General features: G+C 36.4%; 3 protein-coding genes and 1 long non-coding RNA gene across 5 annotated transcripts; 2 read left to right on the forward strand and 2 right to left on the reverse strand.

Moving 5' to 3' along the window:
• The first annotated feature begins 807 nt into the window (after window positions 1-807).
• eEF1alpha1 (eukaryotic translation elongation factor 1 alpha 1) lies at window positions 808-3218 on the forward strand. 2 transcript variants are annotated; one of them, XM_053753965.1, is made up of 2 exons: window positions 808-933; window positions 1582-3218. In XM_053753965.1, exon 2 carries the CDS (start codon window positions 1593-1595, stop codon window positions 2982-2984), a length of 1392 nt encoding a protein of 463 aa, XP_053609940.1. In that variant the 5' UTR covers window positions 808-933; window positions 1582-1592; the 3' UTR covers window positions 2985-3218. The 2 variants fall into 2 exon arrangements, with proteins under 2 accessions (XP_053609940.1, XP_053609932.1); XM_053753957.2 differs by having other exon boundaries at window positions 844-1005.
• A 2452-nt stretch (window positions 3219-5670) lies between these two features.
• On the reverse strand, window positions 5671-6201 carry LOC135309896 (uncharacterized). The gene is made up of 2 exons (XR_010370154.1): window positions 5998-6201; window positions 5671-5891 (listed from the first exon to the last, which is right to left on the reverse strand). It is a non-coding gene; the product is annotated as an uncharacterized LOC135309896 (long non-coding RNA).
• Window positions 6202-7160: 959 nt separating this feature from the next.
• On the forward strand, window positions 7161-8959 carry Ak6 (Adenylate kinase 6). Its single transcript, XM_053756833.1, has 4 exons — window positions 7161-7318; window positions 7420-7571; window positions 8032-8177; window positions 8686-8959. Exons 1-4 carry the CDS (start codon window positions 7276-7278, stop codon window positions 8873-8875), a joined length of 531 nt encoding a protein of 176 aa, XP_053612808.1. The 5' UTR covers window positions 7161-7275; the 3' UTR covers window positions 8876-8959.
• Window positions 8960-9699: 740 nt separating this feature from the next.
• Window positions 9700-17360, reverse strand: ERp60 (Endoplasmic reticulum p60). Its single transcript, XM_053757961.2, has 9 exons — window positions 16808-17360; window positions 16508-16716; window positions 16018-16246; window positions 12907-13023; window positions 12034-12166; window positions 11578-11738; window positions 11233-11464; window positions 10839-10976; window positions 9700-10279 (listed from the first exon to the last, which is right to left on the reverse strand). Exons 1-9 carry the CDS (start codon window positions 16954-16956, stop codon window positions 10175-10177), a joined length of 1473 nt encoding a protein of 490 aa, XP_053613936.1. The 5' UTR covers window positions 16957-17360; the 3' UTR covers window positions 9700-10174.
• Between the last annotated feature and the right edge of the window lie 365 nt (window positions 17361-17725).

The following is a 17725-nucleotide window of genomic DNA, read 5'->3' on the forward strand; positions in this document are numbered from 1 at the left end:
GGTCATTGTCAGTTAGGATTTCATGTAAAATAATTACATTTTCTAAATAATAATCTTGCTTTATTTATTTTCTAATGAAATAAGAAAAACCTTTATTATAAAAGAATTAACAAATTACTAATTAGGCTACATTTTAAAATAATTTTAGCGTACTTACAGGTGTTCAGGTGTAGATTAAAAATAAGCATTTTTAAATTGCATAGTTTCAAATTTTGCTTGTCAAATCTCTTTGACCAAATAATTCTTTTGCTGACCTTATTGTAGACCTGATATTATGATTGTTAGCAGAACAAGAAACCACCTGAATGTTATTATTGATATATTTGTTAATAAATTTTAAAATGGCACACCGAATAATTACATAATTATAATTTTAAACTTAGAAATAAATCCAATATTTCATGGGGAATAAATAAAAGATGATTTATATAAAATTTCGTAATTATAAAAAAATATTTACGATATGTAGTAGGAAAATTGAGGACTAGGGACTTTGCGAGAAACGGTACGTGACACTTTTAGCGGGAAACGGTATATGGAACGGTAAATCAAAAGACAATAGGAATATAAATTATTAATAAAATTCCTGTAGAATACGGCAAAAGGGAATGGCTAAAATATATGAATTCCCTTTTGGAAGGTACTGCGGCTAGTATCTAATAAGACTGATATTAGAAAATCTAAGTTAATTTAATAAAAATAATAGTCATTATTGCTACAATGATTTTGATGAACGGATACATGATACATAATAATATTACTACAACGCGTATTTTTTATTAATCTGGTATTTTATGTAGGGTAATTTAAAACTGTAGGCTAGGCACCCTGAGAACCGGAAGTGACTCTACTCCTTCCAGCTGAAAGAAAAACCATTTCTCGTTCATTCTGTTGGAGTCTTTCTCGGATATTACACGCTGATTGTAATCCGTGGTGAGTGTCGAAAGGACTGTTAAGTGCTGTGTAAAAGTGTTACATCCATTTCTCTATAGTTTTAACAATAGTGTTAGTATTACATTGTTTGTATTATACCTAGTTGTAATATCCTAATAATCTAGTTGTTCCAGTTACTGTGTATGTAATGTGGTGTAATTCTAAACCATTCAACAACTTGCACACATATTTGTCTTATTAGATGTGATTTAGAACTTCTTTTGTTCTCTAATCGTGTTTAAGTACACAAAGTTCTACATGATTCTATTTTCAAAAGGTGCACGATGTGCTTACGCGTCACGATGCACGGGCCGGCTCGCATCTCGTTCGATATTACCACGTGGTTGATGATTCACTTGTTTCCCATATTTCCATGTTAAAACAACTTTATATAGATTTTAATAATGTTAAAATTCTAAGTAGTGTTTTAAATATATGCATATATCCGATTTATTGCATCCATTTGCCGTAATGGCTGACGTCCATTGTGAAATGTCAAGATAGGGCGAGGCGGCCATGCGGCAGCCATATTGCCGGCCGCACGGTACATGAGGCTGATGTGACCTTGTTCTCGCCGGTGTTTTGTATTGTTTTGTGCAAATTTTGATCAAAACAATTTAATACAATTTATTTATTTCTTTGTTCTAGACTAACCAAAAATGGGCAAGGAAAAGACTCACATTAACATTGTCGTCATTGGACACGTCGACTCCGGCAAGTCCACAACCACCGGTCACTTGATCTACAAATGCGGTGGTATCGACAAACGTACCATCGAGAAGTTCGAGAAGGAGGCCCAGGAAATGGGCAAGGGTTCCTTCAAATACGCCTGGGTATTGGACAAACTAAAGGCTGAGCGTGAGCGTGGTATCACCATCGACATCGCCCTGTGGAAGTTCGAGACCAGCAAATACTATGTCACTATCATCGACGCTCCTGGACACAGAGATTTCATCAAGAACATGATCACAGGAACCTCTCAGGCCGATTGCGCCGTGCTGATCGTCGCCGCTGGTACTGGTGAGTTCGAGGCTGGTATCTCCAAGAACGGTCAGACCCGTGAGCACGCCCTGCTCGCCTTCACCCTGGGTGTCAAGCAGCTGATTGTCGGCGTCAACAAAATGGACTCCACTGAGCCACCATACAGCGAATCCCGTTTCGAGGAAATCAAAAAGGAAGTCTCCTCTTACATCAAGAAGATTGGTTACAACCCAGCTGCTGTCGCTTTCGTACCCATTTCTGGCTGGCATGGAGACAACATGCTGGAGGCATCTACCAAAATGCCCTGGTTCAAGGGATGGAACGTTGAGCGCAAGGAAGGCAAGGCTGAAGGCAAGTGCCTCATTGAGGCCTTGGATGCCATCCTGCCACCTGCCCGCCCCACAGACAAGCCCCTGCGTCTTCCCCTGCAGGACGTCTACAAAATTGGAGGTATTGGTACGGTGCCCGTAGGCAGAGTTGAAACTGGAATCCTCAAGCCTGGTACCATTGTTGTATTCGCACCTGCCAACATTACCACTGAAGTCAAGTCTGTGGAGATGCACCATGAAGCTCTCCAAGAGGCCGTGCCCGGTGACAACGTTGGTTTCAACGTTAAGAATGTGTCCGTCAAAGAATTGCGCCGTGGATATGTCGCTGGCGACTCTAAGAACAATCCCCCCAAGGGCGCTGCTGACTTCACCGCTCAGGTCATCGTCCTCAACCACCCTGGACAGATTTCAAACGGTTACACGCCTGTGCTTGATTGCCACACAGCCCATATTGCCTGCAAATTCGCCGAAATCAAAGAGAAGGTAGACCGTCGTACTGGTAAGTCCACTGAGGACAATCCTAAGTCCATCAAGTCTGGAGATGCCGCTATTGTCAACCTTGTGCCCTCCAAGCCCCTATGTGTGGAGTCCTTCCAGGAATTCCCTCCCCTCGGTCGTTTCGCCGTGCGTGACATGAGGCAAACCGTAGCTGTGGGTGTCATCAAGGCTGTCAACTTCAAGGACGCGACCAGCGGCAAGGTCACCAAAGCCGCCGAGAAAGCTGGAAAGGGCAAGAAGTAGCTAGCGTTGTTAACAGCACAATTTTTCATCCAACTGCGATACTTCATTCACCGTAAGGTGTTCAGAAGGAAAGAAGGGCTACAAACTCATTCCTTTTCTATATTTTTTACAAGGCTTATACTGTAACATTATTTTATAATTTATATAAGGTTATACATATATCTGAAATATTTTGTTATGACTGCAACTAAAGTGTAAATTCATAGAATAAAGGTAGCCTCCAGTGAAAATATACTTCCTATCTTTTTTTTTACTTAACCTCCATACTATTCACCCTACACTTCAAACTGAGTCCAAAATGTTATAATTAAATATGCCACAGATCTCAAGTAGGTAATAATTCAAAGCGCACCACTCAAGAGACAGAATGTATAAATATAGAAGTGATTTTGCAGTGCAAGGTTCTATATACCTAATTGGGGCGACACAGGCGAAAAAAGATGCATTCTTGCCTGTGACGCCCCGAACTTTTTGAGGACCCACTCCACTCATTCCAGGGGATTTCTGTATTAATCATTTTTTGAAAATTACTAGTTTTGATTACGTCAAAATGGAATCTTTATGGAACTAGCTGTTGCCTGCGGCAAAAGTAGAGCCTGTGATAACACTTCTCTATATCTCCACACCAATAAATTTTATACAGTTTAGCTGGACCATCATAGGTCTGCATCAGGTGTTCAAGGTCTTCAATTTTTATACCTCAACAGAAAATACTCATCAGGCTAAAGAACTTTTCGACGAAAGGCGTCATTTCTATATTTCCTATAGTTTAGCTGAACCATCATAGTTCTCCATCTGGTGTTCCATTTTTCAAAATCATTTATACCCTATATATGTTGCCCAGGCTTAATAGCTAATAACAAAAGGTTTCATTCGAATTCGTCCAGTAGTTCCGCATAACACAGATTTTTTTTTTCAAATTCTTACTTTATTCATGACTATCACCTCATTTTATTTTTATGTAAATATTCAATGTACAGAAATTGAATTATCCCCTTCGATGCTATGATCTGATTTTGGTCATCTTAGGTATAGGGGGGAATTCTGATTCCCTACACCTGTCCTGTGATCGGGTCTCTGGTGCACCCCTACTCTACGCTTTTCTTTCGAATTTCAAAAATAAAAATGCGATGGGACACTTCTCAATTCGGCTACAACCCAAAAATGTTGTGTGTAATAATAGTTTCTCATTCGTAAAATAGATGTTCTAAGGTCAATGACCTAGCTCTCCGCCCCGTCGTCGCGTCACGCGGGTCACAGCACTGTATATATAGTTGGTGATAATAATGTCTGATTAGAGAGATTAGTACATTATAATTATATAGTTAAACATAGGTACGACTTAAATAAGCAAAATTCTTGTTTTGGACTCAATATTGACAGTCTTTCATATGGATTGCACAATATGGTTTTTCCTGAGTGAAAACGGAACGGGTCGCTAGTAAGCTAAAAAATGAACGTGGAAAGAAATCGTCTAGTCCGGAAAACACTCTTGATTACCTTACGATTTAAAAAATACGCTATATACTTAATTACATTCCTGTCATGTTGATGAAGACCTAATTTACGTTGCAAGTCAACGCAACGTCCTTTCTAGAAGAGTCTGGTTGAGAAGCTGTAACTTACAAGATATTTTCTTTACTCCTTTCGGAACCCAGACCAGACCGGAACACAGATCGTTTAGAATAGAAGTGATTTATAACCGGAAGCACGCACATTATGTAATGTGGAAATAAGGGACTTTCTTCTGATTTAGTTAGTGCCAGCCCAACTTTTCTGACCTTATGTCATGCTTTTCCTCCTTCCGGCCACAAGGTACCTACAACTCTAGACACACTTAATCTAAGATACCAAGCTACCAAAATCCTTCCCTTTAATAATAATCATATATTCTCAGAAAATTTCCTGTTTTTTTCTGCATTTTCGGACTGGCGATTAAATTTGTAAGTACCTACCTAAAGAAGTTTTGGAGAGGGACATAATGTTCTTTTTACCGCAACAACTAGGTAATTTAATCATGGTTTATTTTCTTAAATGTATCAACAGAGATCACAGTTGCAACTTGCAACAATATATGCAAAACATTATGCAATACTTTCAATGTATCACTAATTGCATTTTATAATGGAACTCTCTTTTCAGTAGTTCCATTGGATGACCCATAAGTTTAAGGTAGCGGAAGTATTGTCTAATCGGTGTTATAATAAGTATACTATGTAGCAGCAACAATAGAAGAGCACCTTCATTATTATAACATTATGAAATTTTCCTTACATTACACAATATTATAATAGACATGTCAAAATGTTTAACGAATTAGGAATGATTTATTGCTTTCACCTGAATATTATTACAGTAGGTACTGTCTAGAACTTTAGTAGGAAAATGTGCATGGTATTTTAGGGAAAAAACAGTAGGTACATCATTACAATAAACACAATTTGAATTAAAGCTACAATTTAATGTAATAAATATCTACAATAACTTCTTAAATATCTAGTATGAATTATTATAGTTTTCAGATTGGGCCTGCATCTGTTCTTCTTGATCCAATATTGCATTTGCCCATTCTTCAGCTTGTCTGTACCTCTTTCGTTTAATATAAGGTGCATAGAAGTATCTGTGACACACCACTAACCCAGAAGTAACTGATATAGCCATAAAAGCCTTTGACAGTGGACTGGCATTTTGAAACCAGCGACTGAATACACCCATTGTTTTGATTGATTTTATACGGATTTTGATTCAGGTACTTCTTCAGTTACTACAGCCTTCCTTCTTCTACTAGGATAGAGTTCGTCAAATAGCGGTCTCCAGATATAAACTCCTCCAAGAACGCCAAGAACCGTAACTAGAGCTATTTGGCCATTTGTTAGTCCACGAGGCCTATATATTCGCATATTGTTTCTGTAATAAATAAAATAAAGAGTGAAGCGACATTTAATCGGATAACAAATAAAATAATGAATATACCAGAATGTACAAATTTTATTTGGTAGAATAGAAAACTAACCTACAATTTCGGATGATATAACCTTATTTTTTGTTTTACCAAAGTTTATTTTTTATCCATATGGAAAGGCATTAAGGCAAAGGGATCGAAGCCCATTCAGCCATTTACAGAAAAAAATATCCACGTTTTTTCACAGATTTTAAATCTGTATTTTTTTTATATCTGAGTGATTATTTCGAAACAGGTTTTTTCATGGATTTAGTAAGTACTAATATACTAATTCCATGTTTTTTTTTACCGATTAGATAAACTTAGTGTGTTAAAACTTATATAGTGTTAAAACTTGAAAATATTAACACTATTTTAGGCTATGTTCTGCATTATTTGGTCAACTGTGGTCATAAACTGATATAAACTTGATTTTGACTGAAGAACTTACCTGAATGAAGTCCATATTTTAATAAGTCTTCACGTGTGAAGTGTTCCGAGCTTCTTTTCGACCGTTTACTGGCTCGAACATTTTACAGCGTGGGGCGTATCCCATACTTTTTGAAGTTTTTTATCTTATGGAAAACGATTTTTCTCAATATTTTAGCACCGGAATATGCTTAATTGTTGTATATTTTCACAAACGAATGCTTACATAATGAAAGGATTAATGAAATACTCTAACATAAACGTTTTAATCGACATAGCAAAAGGCGGCATATCTTTTGTGTAGGTACCTAACATACAGTGTTGTACTCTGGCGGGATAAATGTGCAGTAATACTCCCTTTTCCATGCCCTCAGCTTCGGGGCCCTTTCTAAATATATGACCCTCAGAGATATCTTGTGGCATTTAACGCCTAAAAAACCCATGTCGTGATGTAAACCAATAAGGAGTTTCCTGAATCACATTCAGGTCAGTGGGTCTAGGAAATTCGTCATGTATGAGAATTCCCAAAGTATTCCAAAATAAATTCTCATAAACACGAAACATTTACTTTACAAAATACTTGCTGATTATTTCTGGTCATTCTCGCCAATATATTTCCTAAGGAAAGGTTCAACAGACAAAGGGGAAAATAAATCTAAAGCCGCGTGCTGGCCCATGGATTTAGTAAGTAGGAACTTGGACTACCTATCCATGTGCTGGCTCTTCTAATAATCTATGATCCAAAGAAAAACATTTCAGTCGTCATTGTCAGAGTTATCAAAATAATCAATGTCATCGCGGCGTTGTTTGCAATTATATGTTTTTCTTTTTCGCTTGCATGTGTGTTGTGCATGCTTGAAACTTTGGTTGGTTTGGTTTCATAGAAATTAGGAAGCTAATTGAATCAAATTTATATTAATAATGCCCTCTCTACCACGCACAGTCCCTAATATTTTAATAACGGGTAAGATTTGCAGCAGTGACGTGAATAATGTTAATTTTTTACTATTAGGGATTATTTAGGTACCTACCTAACAAAACGTACCTACACTTGATTGGTTTCAGGTACACCAGGTGTAGGCAAGTCCACAATCAGCCAAACGCTAGCTGATCGTCTACAGTTTAACTGGAGAGAAGTGTCTAAGATAGCTGAAGAATACAATTGTTTAGATGAGTATGATCCTGAGTATCAATGCCCTTTCTTGAATGAAGATAAGGTTACTTACCAGTTTTTGTTTTCATGCTTTTATTTCAGCCACAAGAAATCCATTGCTAAATGTACGCACTTTTCACATTAAATCCTGGAATTCAGCATATGTGTGGTGTGTGATCTCGCCTTACAATAGGACAACTCCATATTAGGCGACTAAAGAACACATGGCCCCAACAAATGATAGGCAATAAGAGCATTCCCCAAGTGGGATATAGACATGATAGTAGACAGTTATAAAATCAGAGCCAAATCGAATTTTAAGTTTCTTTTTATGTGAACCATGGTTGGCGCCTCCAAAGCTCAAGAGTTTTGGGGCGTCACCGCCCTGAATGTAACCAGAAACATGACAAGATGGGAGAGGTTTAAAGCATTAATATTATTTAAAGCATATAATTAAGTTATTCAGTTCGAATTGCACACCTGAGGACTGAGTATTTGGTCATGTACTCAATAAATGATTTCAGTTACTTGACATAATGGAAGGCATGATGGCTAAAGGAGGGAACATAGTTGATTATCACGGGTGTGATTTCTTCCCAGAACGGTGGTTTGATGGGGTTTTTGTGATCAGAACAAATAACACAACACTTTATGACAGGTTATCAGCGAGGTAATGATAAAGTGCTGCAATAATTAATTTCTAATTAAGATAATTGTCAAAAATTAAAGGTTACCGTATATTACGGTACCTTTCTTTATTATTTACTAGTGGCCCGTCCCAGCTTCACTCTGGTAAAAACATAATAAATTATACCCCTTCCTTAGAAATCTGTCTATTGTTGAAAACCTCATGAAAATCTGTGCAGTAGTTTTTAAGTTTATCGTGAACAGACGGACACAGTAGAGGATTTGGTTTTATGTTATGTAAGGATTTATTAAATAAATGTACACCTTCACTTTTTATAGAAAAAACACACAAGGTGCACATTTAATTAATTACCAAACAAAGCTAGATCACTCACTCTAGCAAATATTAAGCCCAGTTTGCATTTTGATTAGTGTTAAGTACATATTTTGATTGCTTTTTATTGATTAGTGAAGTCCAAGTATTTCTACAACACTTGCATATACACAAATGAAAATGTTAACAGACCTTTATATTTCCAAATCATTTCCAGAGGTTACACCGGCAAGAAATTAGAAGACAACATACAGTGTGAGATCTTTGAGACTCTTCTAGAAGAAGCTCAGTCTTCATACAAAGAGGACATTGTGATGGAGCTTCAGAATGACACGCAGCAACAGTTGCAGGCTAACATAGATACTATGGTAGAATGGGTGCAGAGGTGGAAGGAAGAGAACTTATAATAAAAATTGATATCACAATTTGTTTTGAATTTTTTGTTGACCCTGGTAGGCGAGTAGCTAATAAAATCACAACTGAATGTTCAACGTTTCAAGATTTATTTTCGCGTTGACATTTCGTGGCGTCAGTACCGTGTGAAGGGAACATGAACGTGATGGTGAGGGCGAAGTGCGGGTTGCATTTCACTTCTCATCACCATCAAATCGATTCGAAGTTGAGACGCAGCGAACCAATCACATTGCGCCATTGTGACGCAACGACAACCACATTGCAATGTGAATGGTTCGCTGCATTTCACTGCGAAACAACTCGATGGTGAGAGATGTAAATAGCAAAGTCAAACATTGATTTATTCACGTGATTCACATGCTATATAAATCGGCAGTTTTCTGCTGACAAACAATTTTGATGAAGGTTAGGTTTATCAAATCAGTGACTTTAATAGGCAGCGGCGGCATAAGGCCCGTGCAGACCTATTGCGTAGTCGTGCGGTTTCCGAGCCCCCATTGCTTCATCGTCCTCCATCATGCATGTTGACAACAAAGAATTGTATAGAGTTTCGACGTCAAAACTCATACAAAATAACGAAGCTGCAATCATGGAGCATGGTATTGCAGCGTTTGTGTGCTCGCGTACGCAACTTCCAGCCATAACTCCATACAATAACGAATCGCACGCATTCGCAAAAGACCTCACAAAATTGTAAATTATAGTAAAGACATTTATGTCTTGTCTTGTCAGTCTTGATTTGAGAAACCTTTTTAAAGATATTTTCTCCATAAGATGAGGAAGGATAAAATTCGAAGGAAATAAAATAAAATAAATATTATAAATAACCTAATTTATTTCCCACTGACAATAGAAATGCATTCAAATTACTGTATTTAGATCAACTTAAGTATAGGCTTTGGAGACTTGGCGGCATTCATAGCATGTACGCTAAATTACTCATTTACACAGCAAAGAACCTTTAAATATGATTATAAAGACATACAATTACGAAAGAAATTTAATTCATTCATACATAGATAGATAACTAATGTTTCAAAAGGAATTGTGTTCTTGGGTATATTGCAATCCATAGTATGGACTCCATATGTATAAGTATGGGATCCATACTTCATTCTTGCCAAATAACTGTATGGCATAAATTATTCAATAACTCCTTTTCGTTACAGAATCTATGTTTCTGAATCTTCCAAAGTTGAATGCGACCACGTCAACCAAACGCAGCACTGACAAGCACACTGACAATCCATTCACTCACAGATCTTTCACGGAAAGTTTACATCACAATGGGTTTACAACTCTTCCTTCTTGGCGTTACCCTTCCTGTCCCAGCCCTTCAGTTCTCCGGAGGCGTTCTCCGCCACGTACTTGATGAAGTCCTCCAGAGCGCGACCACCCTGAAATACATAAAAAAATACATCTTGTTGCTATTATTTCATAACATTCAGCCTTGTATGTTTTTTGGTTGAGATTTATAAAATGAAAAATTCCCGCAGTAAAAGTCCTCCAAAATCGCCACACCAAAAATAACCTCGATCTGTTTTCAAGTAAAAGAAGGCCAACATTTTGTCAGCATTGTTTGTTGCAACTTAACAAATTACCATTATTACATAGCCCCTGGAGGATTATAACACTGACAAGGCTTTGCACATTTTGTCAAAACCTACTACAGTAATGGGATTACATGCATACATATTACGTCTTTATTCCTCACAGGGTAGACAGAGCCAAGAGTTGCGAAACTAGAAGGTCTCGAATTTTTCCAATTTCATCCCAAAAATCCAACTATAAGATTATTTTAGGCCAGTATTTCTCAGTTTATTCTGAAGTTTTTCAGAATAAATAGGGAAATACTGTAATAAGTAGGGAAATAATGGCCGAAAACACATCTATGGCTGCCACCAATTACTTTTTCATTTATGAAATCATATCCTCTATATATTGCTATATACTCACATTGTATCTGACAGGTTTCTTGCTGCTGTCCTTGGGTTTCCAGAAGATGGTGGGGAACCCGGACACGTCGAACAACGCCTTGGGCCAGTCGTTGGCAGTCGCGTCGATCTTGATCACGTCCACTTCTTCGTTCTTGAGCTGTAAACACAATGTTTTTAAATTTTTGGTGAAGTTCAATCGCAAGATGTAAACCAGCCTCGGGAAATTCGATTTTATTGACATAGTTTCATCTTTTGCCCTTGGCCATGATGCCAACACACCGCTAAATGTAATGTTAGGTCACCATTATCGTTTATTTTCCTACAGCATATGTGACGTTCCACAGATAAAGGTACCTTAGCGATTTGTAGTTACACATATTTCTGGAAACTGCTACTCAATCTCGATGCCTCACCTTATCTCCGAGCTCCTCCCAGACGGGCGCCAGCTTCTGGCAGTGTCCGCACCAGGGCGCGTAGAACTCCAGCAGCGCGTCGCGGCCGCTGTCGGTCACCAGCTCCCGGAAGTTCTTGCCGACCGCCACCTTCACCGGGCCCGTGTTGTCTTCCGGTACCGGCTCCGACTTGATGAACGGCTCCAACTTGCCCGCCAGCAGGTCCTTGGAGAACGCCAGGAGGCTTTCGATGCTAGAATTGGGGAATATATTTTAGTGACAATTCATAAGATTACCTGGCTTATGTCAATTCTCTAGAACTCAGCACAACTGTATCTTCAAAATTCTAGTTAATGTTTATCTCACCTGAACTCGTCGGACATAACAAACTTGTTGCCGTCCTTGTCCCGTCCAGCGACTACCGGCTTGTCTCTCTTGGCGAAGTCGATGCCGAACTCGTTCAGTTCGTGAGTGAAGTCGTCCTTGTCGCTCACGGCGAAGGTCACTGATGTCATCTCTTTCGCGACCTAGATCGAGAAAATTGCTACATAAGATGTTTGAAAATGGTAATGCTGAAGCAATGTGGTAATACATTTATATAAATGTATTACCACATTGCTTCAGCATTACCGTATACGCATTGCAGTTTAAACTGTAAACTGCAACATTTGGTCCGAGACTTTTGATACAAATTGTAGCGATAATACCATGACAAAGTGAAACACCTGCACCCTGTCACCCTGCCTATGCACCCTGTCATAATGTACTTTTTATTCCAATATTCCCACGGAAGTGGAGCCATAGTCTTGTATGAGTACCAACCTTGAGAACGCGGTTCCTCCAGTAGTTGGTACCCTTAGCGTTCTTGACATAGTCCACATCGTAGTAAGCGACCACCAGAGGGTTAGAGAAGTCTTGCATGTTGTCCTTCTGGCGCACACCGACCAGGCCATGGCTGCAAGGAACAACGTAAATAAATAAAATAAAAAAGCTTTCATGCTACAAATATACTTGGGGAACATTTGACGCGCGACATATCGCTATCATTCGAGTGAAATAAGTAGTAAAAGTAATAGTCATCATTGAGGATCACATTCCTCCCACCCAACCCAATACCCTATATTTGGCATGTTTTGAAAACAAACTAAACTATTGCTAATACATTTGTTTTACCAAATTAATACACAGACCTCATTAGCCATTATCAACTGAAATTTAATTACATTTTTACGACCGGCCTACTATCAACTCAGTTATTGTTACAGTAATGGCAACTATGTGATTTTATCGTAGTAACGCTACTGTTATGATTATCGCGTAAGTAGTTTTACCTGAGAGTCCGTAACCTGATATCATTTATATTTGGTATCCACAATGGTGGACTATAAGGTAGCGTACTCTTATTTACACTGTGCTTGTATAGTTTCTATATGATCTCTCTCATTCTCGCGTTCCTGGTTACATTTATTAGCTGTGACGCCCAGTAAGCCAGAGACAGATTAAAAAAAATCTTTAATTTTGATGATTCGGGAACGATTTTAAGACAGGCCCATTGAACATAGAGATTAGGGAATTCGATTTAAGAAACAGACCTTCACACAGGCGCTGTTTCATATCGAAATCAAAAATACATAATTTTCAAAGCTACAAACTACTAGCAATTCGGAACAAGCACTGCTGATAAGAAATACCCACTAGTTCTCCTTGATAAAAGCCTTGAGCGAGTAGGTCTCGGGGTCTCCCTTGTACACCACCAAAGAGTCTTCGAATTTGTTCTGCAGCCGCTTGGGGCGGTACAACACTACATTGTTCCTGTTGACAAGATTATTTATATTAATTACTTCCATGTCTTGGAAAAGCATTTTGTCAATGTCGGACATTGTAAGAAAAACATATTTTAACTAACAAGTTGAAACTCCTTTGTTTAATTACAGCAATAACATTTAGAGTACATCAATGGAATTAGTAGGTACTCTGTTACGTAGTACCTACTAATTCCATGAGTACATCAAAATGGGTTTAACATTTTCAGACTCTGCCTTACCCATGATAGTGACAAAAATTATTAGACTTATTATACCTATGATATTGATTTGTATAAATTATCATGAATCTTAAGACTCGAGAAAAAAACAATACATCCTGAAAGCTAAGAGGAAATCATAAATTAGTTTCATAAAAGTTTACACTTGGTAACTACAAATTAGATAGAACGAATTCTCGGCCTTAATAATCGAATTAATCGGTGTGAAACTAAGGAAAATTGAGTAATTAACAAAAGGAAACTTTGTTTTAAATTAAACACGGACCATTTAGCAATCATAACATTGATTTCTATGCGGATAATTCTGTACTATACCATCTATATTCTAATCTACACGTTAAAGGTAATGGATGATAGTTTTCTAGATTATTTAAATACCTACTTTTTAAATACTATATATTTAACTTTTAATTCCTATTCACGTACATTTATTTAACGAGCGTATTAAGTCCTTCAACCACAACTTTCTTTGGATTTAATTAAATAATCTATCAAGACTACGTGTCCCTTAGTCGCCTCGTGCGACATCCACGGGAAGATATAGAGTGCTCCTAATCTTAGGTCCAAACGCCTCACTTAGTCTCGCCTCGATCAGCTAATATGTAGGTACCGTAATTTATTCCAAATAAATTTGCAAAAAATAAACCAACAATCAAATGATATTTTTAATGAGAAATGAGATAAAACAAAACTGTTTAAAAAAGAAAAGCAACGAAAAACACATTGCATGTTAATATACATAAGCATTGTTTTAATAGATAATATCAATAGAAAACTGCCTTGCTATAACAATATACAATAGAAAAATACATATTATATAAAAAACTGGAATTGGATATTTTCGCAGTAATACACCGGTAAGTTGGCATAATGGATAAGCCGATAAAGTGCCACTGATAAAAAGTATGCTCATTGAAATATATATAACATTAGCAAAGTTACTGATATCTGTATCACTAACTATTGTATATTGTACTAATTTGAATAAAACATATTACTTGTTACATTATTTTAATGTTAGTGTTGAATTTATTATTCATCCTAAATAAAATAAAAATAAATTTAAATCACGTATTTAACATTACCAGCTACCAGTTATCAGAAAATACGTATTTTTTTCTTCCAAAGAAAAGTATAACAGGCTGCTGTCTTTGGAAAATGAAATTGAGACAAATGTATTTTTAAAAAATGCATCCTGATTTCTGTGGCTATATTTCTCTTGGTACGTACAGGTCTTTTAAATTAACATAATTGCATGAGCCCATTTCTTATCTTTACTTGAAGAAAGAACTTCGATAAAAAGCAAAATAATATTGGATGTTTTATTAGCTACAACAACACATATTGTTTGAACTAAGCGTATTTATTATTCAGTTAACTTTTTATTCTTTCTTTTACAGCAACTGAATAATCAAGTATGACTGTGTGTGTATATTTGCTAACATTTGGTTCAATAATTGAATTAGAATAAATGTATTGTTTAATAAATAATATGTCTGATGTGGTAATTATGTCTACCATTCTGCTTAGTAATTTACATTAGTTGTCAGCATCAGACAATAATTGAAATCAGTATTAGTTTTGAATTGGTATTTGCAAGCTCTAGAAAAAAAATGTTATTTTTTTTTACTTTTAAATTACCTTATTTCCATACCTTACATAGTAATTTATTGTTTATTATATTAATATATACACCCACATGTATGGACTTGTCTTGTCCAAAGGGCTTGTCCTACAATTAGATCCACAGGGGAATCATATCCCCTAATCTACGATAGGCGCGCGATGATAAAATAGGGGCGGCGGCGGCGACAGGAAACTATTGAGCTTGTGGTCTTCATAATAAATTATGACAATTTTTATGAAACTAAAATTGAATGTGATGATAAACAAGATGTTATATATTGTATAACTTAATAAATAGGGAAATCGTGATGTAAATCTGCAAACAAGTTCATAACTAGGATGGAATCCAACTGTATATATGAAGGCTGAAGCATAGTCAGCTGTTGTTCTGTCAACATGGAATTATATTGTGCTGATTTTAATGATATCATTGTACTGCATCACGAACACGCCGCCGACGCAGAAACTGTTTTATCACGAATTTCCTGTTGTCTATTCTATTTGACATAACTTTGTATTATAGAAAATGAGAAGACCTTTCAAGCTCAATCGAAAGTATACAATAAATTTATTATCTTATCTCATAACATTCAAAACAGATAAACAAACAATAAAAACAGTGAAAAAACTTTAAACATCCATATCATGCTCATATTTTTCGAATTTATCATTATCAGTTCTCCTTGACCCATCAAACAACAGTGCAGTGCATTTCAATAGTGTAATAGAAATATGAGTAAATGCTGTTGATTTTCCTGAATCATTTCCAAGATTGCAGTGGAGATTAGCATGGAGTTTAGTCATTTAAGTTTTATAGTAATATCTTACAACAACCATTCACAAACATATTATGATATCTTTGTTTCTAGTAATGTAGTCTTGTCAATGAATATCAGATATGTGCACATACAAAGAATAAATTTTATTCATCCTGAAGAAATAGAAAAAATACCCAACTAAAGTTATTCTTATCATGCTTGCTGGTGCAATAATAAGAACTTACATTCATCACATGCCTGACTGAGTCTTTGAGGACTAACAACTATCTTCTGAAAACCCCTCTTCAGTATTGTTGTGGTGAATTAAGGACCACAATTAAAACAGGTGTAAAATGAATAAATTGAAAATGTACTTACTTGTAACCACTCTTTTCCAGCACAGCCTTTGCTGTGGAATGCCCGAAGATAACTTCCTCTCGGAGCTTGTCTGCAGTCTTAAGGAACTCTCCCTTGAGATCAGTCTCCTTCTCGAAGAAGCCAATGACAACCACATCATCTTTCTTGAGGTAAGCTTCATAATCAGCGACAGAAAGCAGATCCTTGGAGCTGGGACCAACTTGCGCTCTCATGTACTTGACTATGCCATCTAGTAAAACAGGTTTTTTTTAACAAATTTTCTGATCAAAATAAAAGGTTATTATAATTGTTTAATTATCAAAATTATTAGTAAAAACTGGTAGAGGACTTAAAACTAATCTTGTGAAAAATTAGGTATCACATCTTTAGTCTGGTTGAAACTACATACATATTGTAGTGTGTATGTAGGCTTAAAATCAATAGAGAAATATCACATTTACTTTGTACAGTTTTAACATATTAATTTCGGAAAGCAATGTATGGAACTTACTAGACTCTCTAGGTCCATTGTATTCTTGTGAAAGCTCTCCTTTCCTGAATATTTTTAGTGTAGGATATCCAGATACAGAGTACTGCTCGCAAGTGGATTTTCCAGCTTCCGTACAGTCTACTTTAGCCAGAGCTACTGGAGAGTCATCGTTCTTCAAAATGCCGGCCGCCACGGCATATTCAGGTTTCAACCTCTTACAATGGCCACACCTAAAAAAAAATAAGTTGACACAATCAAACAAACTATCGATAATGAAACTTTATACACATCAAAGTTCACAGAAAGAGGTAAATGACTTACCATGGTGCGTAAAACATGACTAGTGCAGTATCATGCTGAGATATTACCGTAGAAAAGTCGGAATCTGAGAGTTCTAGTACATCTTCTTCGGCAGCACGACATAAATAAATTATACCTAAAAGTAATACTATTTTCATTGAACCGAACATTTTAAACACGTCCAATATTTCACGCTGAACGTGCGTAATTCTTCGTCAGCCAACTGAGAAAGGTGCTAAATGGAAAGGACAAGGACCGGAAAAATACACACGTATGATGCCGCAAATGACACTTGCCGGCACAGCGTTGTCCGCTTCTGATTGGTTGCTTGTCGATGCGTTCATAAGGTGAATAATTTAGGTTACGTATTATAATTTTCATTATACATGCTAAAGCATATTACATTTACAACATTACATTACATTTTACAACTTTAATTTTCCTTTCACACTAATTACTTAGATTTCTCAATACAAAATATATTTCAATAGGTATTTTATGTATACAAAATAAACATATCAAAGTCGTACTTTCGTTTTTAAACGAGTTCGACAAGTTCTGCCTTGGTTTTGACATTTCGTTTCTAAACGAATTTCTACTAACATAAAAAATCTACTACATAGTGTTGCCAAATAAAATGAAAGGAAATATTTCTTTATTTTACGAAATAGTATATTTAAAATATTGGAACATAATAAATGAAATTAATAAAAAAAAAGTTGCGCGTCGGCTGAAGGAAAATTTTCCTAAGCCTATGTTTCTGAAAATAATACAGAACAAATTCCAATTTTCTTATTATTAGATAGCCCTAATTATATAGATCTATTTCACAGAAAAGCCTCTACAAAAGACCAGGTGTTCCCACTGAGTATAGACACTTGTACTTTGAATGGCTTTTTGTAATTTTTATTGTAAATATGAGACTGTTTTCAACTTGAA

This window comes from Plodia interpunctella, chromosome 2 (assembly GCF_027563975.2).
Source record: "Plodia interpunctella isolate USDA-ARS_2022_Savannah chromosome 2, ilPloInte3.2, whole genome shotgun sequence".
Classification (NCBI taxonomy): Eukaryota; Metazoa; Arthropoda; class Insecta; order Lepidoptera; family Pyralidae; genus Plodia; species Plodia interpunctella.